Source organism: Cornus florida, unplaced genomic scaffold, assembly GCF_030987335.1.
Source record: "Cornus florida cultivar Cherokee Brave unplaced genomic scaffold, ASM3098733v1 CherokeeBrave_3.0.0_Hap2_Chr06, whole genome shotgun sequence".
Taxonomy (NCBI): domain Eukaryota; kingdom Viridiplantae; phylum Streptophyta; class Magnoliopsida; order Cornales; family Cornaceae; genus Cornus; species Cornus florida.
The window spans coordinates 86,803,534-86,811,691 of record NW_026775576.1 but is presented as its reverse complement, the minus strand read 5'-3'; the positions used below and the strand labels follow the sequence as shown (position 1 = coordinate 86,811,691).

The following is an 8,158-nucleotide window of genomic DNA, read 5'->3' as shown; positions in this document are numbered from 1 at the left end:
AGTAATTACACAATTACAAGAAAAAATAAATTAGAGTTGACACCACTACTGGCCACAGGGGCGCAAGAAATGAATCTGAATTAAAAAGGAACTGAAATTAGCTAAAGAATAATGATTTTTTTCCCGAAAAAAAATAATAATGATTTTTCAGCCAAGCCAAAGACTACGGCCCCATGGGTGCATTGTGATCGCCCGAAATCTTCGGTTGTAGACTTCGGCTCAAATAGCATTATTCTTTAGCTAAAATGGAAGGAAAAAATTTCAGCACAGATTATGTTTTGTTCGGTAGGTAGGAATGAAGGAAGAGGGGGTGGAGGGAAGATGGGAATAAAGGAAAAAAACTTTCTTCATTCGATAGAGAGGAAAAAATGAGAAAAATGATAATAGGATGGATGAATCGTACTCCCTGCTTCACAAATTTTTATCCCTCCAAATATGGACGGAAGAGATTAAAAAACACAAGTGAACCTATTATAGAAGTTCGAAATTACCGTACATCTTTCATAAATATTAGATAAACAACGCAAACAAAGAAAGTGACGGGTATAATGATAAAAATATTTTAAAACTCTCTCTTCTCTTCCCTCCAACCGAACAAAGTAAATTATTAGCTTATTCTCTTCTTTTTCATCCAACCGAACAAAAATAGAAAAGAACATAATCTATTCTTTAAGGATGTCTTATTCATTCATTTTCTCTCCCTTTTATCTAATATTTTTCTTTCTTACCGAACAAAGCATTAAAGTAGACCTAAAATTTCACTGAAAAAAGAAATTCAGTCGTGTAACTCACCTAGCGTGGGTGGTTTGCCGAGTAGACAAGGGCCAACCATGCTTCAAGGCATTTGAGGAAATGAAAGGCTGTAAATTGATGTCAAACCACACTCATTTTGCCTTGACCCTCTCAAGCTCTCTTTAGACTCCTCACTAATTTTACTCATCACTCATTTTGCTTTTCTCTCCACCTCACCCCCTTGATGGGTACCAAAGTGTGCATTATTGGATTCCCACTATAATTACTTTTGGGAGATACAAGTCCAAAGAGGGGTTTTGGTGCCATGAGGAGATTACACAAACACACAAACACACAGTCTGAGACACATGTGCGCGTGAGAGCATGCACACTATATATGGACCTCTTATTCATAACAATGTCAATGGAACAACTTTAGTGTGCTTTGCTAGACATTCCTTAAGAAATGGTCCCACTTAAAAGCAAAAACATAAACATGAGGGTAGTACATAGAAGCATCCTATATTGATGAACCCTGCTCACGTGTGTCATTATCATTGTTGACATACAACGACACAAATTATTCTAGCAGTAGCACGTGTATACAGTCCAGCATGAGCGAATTATAGTAGACCTATTTATGGGAATAATTAGGCCTATCTAAATATTGAGTTATGGTGCTCCAACTGTGTCTCAAAGGTAGAAGAGGAATGTGACTTTAGATGCTTTAATCATTCTATAGTTGTGGTAATCTCACAGCTCATTACATAAAATTAGGCTTTCGTTAATGGGAGTTTAAGGCATTATATAGTCTCACACCGAGAATCCAGGTCGTATAACCTCTCCACCCTCAAACAAGGGCCAAAAAGTTCGAGCCCAATAGAGAAAATTTGTGGGTGTGCGAGAATATTTACCTAGCCATAAAGAAACTTATCTGTGTCTCGCATAAAAAAATTTAAGATGGTCCTTCATTTGAATTTTTATACAGAGACTTTAGGTCCTCTGGTTCCAGACACTAAACCTTACACCTCATTTAGATTTCGCTGCTCCAAGAACTGCAGATGTATGGAAATCAGAGTATAGTATACACAAGTACTTAAAATTTACGCCATATATTATCAGAACTACACAAGAATATATCAGGGCACTGCTATTCAATCAGTATCATGAGAGTGAATTTTAATTTTGTTTCCAGCAATATACCATTACGAATCATTGGGTGCCATTGGAGATCCTGTGAAAACTGAATGACTGCTGTGTTTTATACAACATTTGAATCGCCATTAAGACCACAGTGTCACCAGTTTTCACATTTCACTGTGAAATATTACTACTGAATTCACGCAATACCTTCAAGCATGCTCCTCTCTTCCCTATTCAGCAGGAAACACAATTCTTTTCTTTCCAATATTATTGCACACCTCGAAAGTATATTCTTGAGGTGCGTTAAGATGCTGCCAAAGCAATTAGAGCTGTCCCAGAGCTCAAAACAGTTTAAAATGCTTTGCAGAATTCACATTTGCAATGTCAATAGTTGCATCCTAGCGAAGTAGAGCAATTACGCAAGTTGTTCCATCTTCCAAAGAAAATTGCTTCTATTACAAAGCTAGGAGCACTAAACTTGGTTTCTAATAAAATTCCATACATACATACATACATAATATGTGTGTTGATATTTTTCCACCCATAAGAACTCTACTTACTGCATCAACTAACTGGCTTATTATAGTTGTGACATGGATAATGACCAGAAGGCTCAAGTCCAATCACCTTGTTGTGTATTATCCATCTGCATAAAGCTGGAATAACATTCTAATATTCTATGATAATGACAAACACGAATCACAACTGCAACGAAAAACAAAGTTAACTATCAAAGCAGACGACCTTATTATCCATTATCCAAAGGAATATAAGATGATACCATTCTCAATCTCACAAATGCCTCCTTACCTGCAACTCCTAAAACATCTCAAAGAAGCTTTGGCTGCAAAAAAGAAACTTGTCTACATTGCTAAAGAACAAAGGGTTCATTTCAATTAATCACAAGGGTACTTCAAATTAAGTTCCAAAAAAAACACCACAATTTGGAAATGGCATGCTTGTCCTCATAAGTCATAAATAAATGTAGATTTAACCAACATCTAAAGCAATGAAGTTTAAATCAAGGAAAAAAGAGAGACCACAGCACATCAGCTAGAAAATCAAATGTCACCAACACGTACCTCTATGGGTATTTGAAATGCATAGGTTTCCTTCTAACAAAAATTTGAAAGTGTCAATGTTTTCAAGAGAAGCTTTTGCAGGAAAAATGATGTATGACTGCGTGTAGAACAATTTCCTTGACAGCAAAATCACTTTGCCAAAGCATCTCTCTTCAGAAGTGTTTTGAGAGGGTTCCAACAACAAGCACTTGTTGCTCTTGATAACCTTTTTTTCTTGAAGCCTCTATTTAAAGCTCAAAATGATATCCTCGTTCATCTGCATGGAACAAGAACAGTATCAATATTTATACTCCTGCAGCCAGTCAATTGACAATTCCAGCTCCAAACTTACAGATTTGGCAAGCTCTTTAGCTTTTTCATCGTCAAAACCAAACGAAGCCATTATCCTGTGACCTGCTGATTCTTTTTCGGACCAAATTCCAAGAAGCAAATGACTTGTGGTTATTTCTCCACTTTCACCTGCTTTTCACATAATAACAATGTTAGAATAAGGAAAAGAGTTTACAACAGCTAGATATGATGGCATGAAATACGAAAGCTGTGTGAAATGAAGTTATATTTGTTTCTAACAGCAACCTAGCCCAAGTTTGCAAACAGGCACAGCATTTAAAAATCTGATGTCTTCATACATTGCATCTCCATTGTTAAGATCCAAACCAGTTTATAAGACAAAAATCCATGGAGTTATACAACAAACCAAGAAACATATATTTAATCACTGTAATTTTTTCAAAAGAGAACACCAAGCAATGGAGAATTATACATAATTAGTAATGTGGCTTTTACCACCTAATCTCCAAGAAGTTTCCACCAAATATTTTCCCAAACTAAGCTGTCATCATAGCCCCACTTCATTAGTGACAAAATGACCTGCTTTCCAACAGAGCAAAAAGAAGTAATATTTTTGCACCCAAAAAAAATATTACATGGAAGTATTTTGTTTTCGCTTAGTTATTCACAAGGAGAAACACCAAACATTAAAAACTAAAATAATAAGATCATTGGATGGTGTGTCTTGACTACTCTATATTCTGAAATTAAGCAGTCATCATAGTCTAGCCCCATTAGCAAAAAACCAGTTAGCTGAAAGCAGTAGAAAGATGTAACCTTTTCACACCTAGAGAAGTATCAAATAAAGTATTCTGTTTACAAATACTCAGTTCTTAGCAAGGAGATTGGGTATTTCACAATTGCATGCAACCCCATGCATACATATAGCATTCAAACCCCATTTGTACATTCTAAAAGAAATCGTTATTGTTATCCTATACTTAATGTGGAAGTTATTAGGTATGTCTAAATCTTGTTTACACATATTCATGGTAATGCACCAATTAGAACCCAAGGTAGAGCTGCAGAGGTGGAAATATTTTGTGTCCTAACATTTGCAAAACTTCACTCAGCAAAACATATTTTAGTACTAGAAATATCAAATTGTAATTATGAGAAGAGACTCTCCCCATATGGCATATACTGCATGGAATATCCTTTCAAAGTCCAAACAATTTTCCGGAAAGATCAGTCCATTGGTACATGGAATGTACATCAAGAAGTACGCATGATCTATAAATTCCAATTGCAATTTGACCTCATTTAAAAGCTTATTTTAGCCATGATCGAAGTTAAAGTAAAGTTTCATTATTCTTTGCCTTTATATAGTCATAAGGAAACATCAGTGAAGGATAATGAGCATTAGAAAAATGAAGTTGACACAATAATTGCAACGGTCCGGGTTTTTCGCGATCCGACCCAAAAGCTTAAACTATTAGGTAGTGCTAACACCCAACTGATATATACCCATTGCACTTCCCATCCGGATCCAATGTGGGACAAGACTCCCCTTGTAACATTCTCCCCCACGCGAACGCGCAACGCCCTCTTGCGGTCGGGCCACCCGGCCTACCCGGGGTGGCGCACCTAGACACCTCCAGGCCGGGCGCTTAGTGTGACACCAAATACCCATTTTACTTCCCATCCAGATCCGATGTGGGACAAGATTCCCCTTGTAACAATAATCCACTTTATGTTCCCTGCAGTTCCAAAGCATGGATTTGGTTTCTTGGTGGATAGCCATTATAACACTGAACTATTTGAAATACTTAAATGGAAAGAAGTGCAAGAATCTTCCCTGATAAGAATTTTCAGCTGAAAAACCATTCATCATCAGTTGGAAGATGCCAAAAGAAGATGATGGCTTGAAATGTTTTTATATGTCCAAGGTCAGGAAGCTTATTTTGTAAGAGTTTCTTGGGGGGAATTTAGTATGACCATAAAATGGTATGAAACATTCACCACGAAACATGATTTGGTTCAGAAATTTGTACTATTTCTCCTCTCCTGGTATTGCTTTTGAAACTTGGGGATTAGCCTAATATATGGGATCCTTGAGAGGATTTAGATTGTTAAGGTGCAGATTTTAGAAGAGTGCTTCCAAACTCAGATGTTCCTTCCAGGTGAAGACAAAATTATAGGGGTATGGAGAAAGGTCAATTTCTAAGGTGTGTGTTTAGCACGTTTAATCTCGCTTCCAATAGTATTTGATGGAACAATATATACAAAATGCTTAGAAAGAAAAGAAAAAAACGTGGGCCAGCCAATACTCCAGATAATCTGAATATGAATATCAAAATCAAACATTAGGATTGGGCTAGTCTCTCGCAAAGCCTTTCTAGCCTAAGCTTTGAGCAACTTTAGTCATTTCTTAATTCATTATTATATTCTCTCGTATTTTTAATTGTGATGGTCTTCCCTGGCAAGATTTATATGGAACCTATGCTTCCTCCTGACCACTTCAATTTGAAAGAGACTGTAGCTCTGCACAATAACTAAAAACTAATACTAAAACAAAACACATAATTGTATGTCAATATACTCTGCTCCAATGTATGAACCAAACAGAGGTGTATCATCAGCATTTTACTCCCAACTAGAGGCTCTCCAAAACGTCACTTCTTAAAATCCATCCACAAAATGTCATATAATTATGTACTAGATTAAATCTATGAGATGTTTAAACTAAGAGAACTTCCCAATACCTTACAGTGGTACGCACAAGCCCAATATATAAGTGACTTTCTACTTTTTAATTCCTAAAAGCTGACAAGGAGTTCCATGCAGGATCATATTCATCTTACATCAAAAACTTACATGGCTTCCAATTACTACTGAAGTACACAAGCCAAAATCCAACTGACCTCACAAATAAACCTAAATAATTAACAGGCAGAAGTCCTAGAAATACTGCAAAATTATTTTCAATACTAAAAAAATACTATATATCTACCCACTGTAAGACAACATTACCTGACTTCAGTTTCTCATCAATGGCCCAATCAAGAGCCCTCTGAGCTGGTTCAGTCAGTGGTGGATGTTCGGGACTGAAAAAATACATGTCAGATTTTCCAAGTAACTTTACAGTTTCTTCTCGTACTTTGAAAAGTGTTATTCCATTGGCCCTCAAAAATTTTGCAGCTAAACTAGTTCCTGAAGAAAAAGAAGAGGAAACCATGAAACTAATAAGTAATTGTAAAACAATTATTGCATTATCTTTCACTGAGGTAAACTTGTGTACTAACATACGAGAGCCCTTGAAAGCAAACATCCTATGATTTCAATTCGAAAACCCCTCCTTATATTCATAGAATTTTCATCAGTTATAGTTTCATCGTTTTCATTTTTCACAACATGGATGAACTCACTCGCAAATATGAAAGGCTACAAATATACACCAGATTGGGAAGTAAATCAGTAATGTCAATGCATCCACAAATTTGAAGATTTGGCTGACAAGCATCCATCCCTACATCACAGTGGGGAATTATTCTCCAGATGTCATGTTGGGCAACCGATACACATACATATATAAAAATGTTGAACAAAATGTTCACAGCCACGTGCAGATGTGCATTTCACAAACTGCCCACAACATGGCTGGAACTGCTCACCTTCCCTTTGAGGGAGGAGAGTTTATACCATTGAGCTAATGGTCCATTGTTGATGGGCATTGTAAGTTCACCATGTGGCAATAAATGAATTTAAAGATGTTAACTTTCTAAGTAAAAAAATTAAAGATTTTGTTCATCATTTGGTAATGAATGAATTTAAAGATGTTAACTTTCTAAAAAAATTAAAGATGTTCAAAATCACTAACCCTATTTAGAGGAAACAATGACTAACCTTCAACCAGAATCCCCATTAGAAGAGCTTCAGTCCCGGTATTAGGGTACTTGAGCTTCCTTGCTTCCAATTCACCCATTGCAAACGACTTTATCGACCTCGCAGACCATCTAAACATCAATACAAACTACTGCTCAATCAATATACACCAACCAAAATAGCAAATTGTAACCCATATAAAAAAATAATAATAATAAAAACTCACTTTGGGGCTTTTTCAGGCGATACTCTCTCCGGTTTCCTGCAAAAACCAATCAATCACTGTCACTACGTCAATTTTCATACCATACATAATACACACGCACATACATATATATATATATATATGTTCGAACTATTTTAGAACTTACGCAGTTGGGAGACTAAACAAGACCGTAGCGACTGCTGCAGGACGATGCTTTGAAACCTGAGGCCTCCAATTCGAGGGTCGAATTGAGAGCTTGTTTCCAATTAAAGAACTCAATAAATTGTTTGACTTGATAATAAGAGGAAGTGATAATGGATAATCATTGGGTTTTCGACAAGAAGGTTGAATTGGAAGTAGTGAGAGTGAATAGGTGGCCATTGATTTGCAGTAACCCTAGGTTTCTTGAGGTGAATTGGAGATTGAAATGTTCAATTTTGAGTGGCGTGTGCTACTGTGCAAATATGGATTGCTTCTCATACACTCTCTCTAGCTTTGCGCGGATTTATGCTAAAACTGATATGCAAGCTTGGAATAATCGTGGAGGGCAGAACTTTTAGCGCCACGTTTGGAAGGAAGCGGATGAAATGGAGAGAAAGGAAAGGAAAGGAAAGGGAAGGGAAGGGAGGGAAGGAATTTAGGATGTATTTGGATAAATAAGAAAGAAAATAATAGAAAAGATAATATTAGTTATGAGAGAAAAGAAATGATAGTAATAATTTTTATTTGTGTTTGGATAGATAGGGGAGAAATGAAAAGAAAGCCTAGATATTCTTGTTTGAATAAGATAGAAGAGAGAAAAGAAAAGAAAGAATAATAACCAAATTACTGTCCTACCCTT

At 36.3% G+C, this 8,158-nt stretch overlaps 1 protein-coding gene across 1 annotated transcript; it reads right to left on the bottom strand.

Annotated features, from left to right (window-relative positions):
• Positions 1–2,743: 2,743 nt before the first annotated feature.
• On the bottom strand, positions 2,744–7,891 carry LOC132312594 (ATP-dependent Clp protease ATP-binding subunit CLPT1, chloroplastic). Its single transcript, XM_059811016.1, has 6 exons — positions 7,484–7,891; positions 7,339–7,374; positions 7,134–7,243; positions 6,261–6,440; positions 3,289–3,416; positions 2,744–3,213 (listed from the first exon to the last, which is right to left on the bottom strand). The coding sequence occupies exons 1-6, from the start codon at positions 7,696–7,698 to the stop codon at positions 3,181–3,183; spliced, it is 702 nt and encodes a 233-aa protein (XP_059666999.1). The 5' UTR covers positions 7,699–7,891; the 3' UTR covers positions 2,744–3,180.
• Between the last annotated feature and the right edge of the window lie 267 nt (positions 7,892–8,158).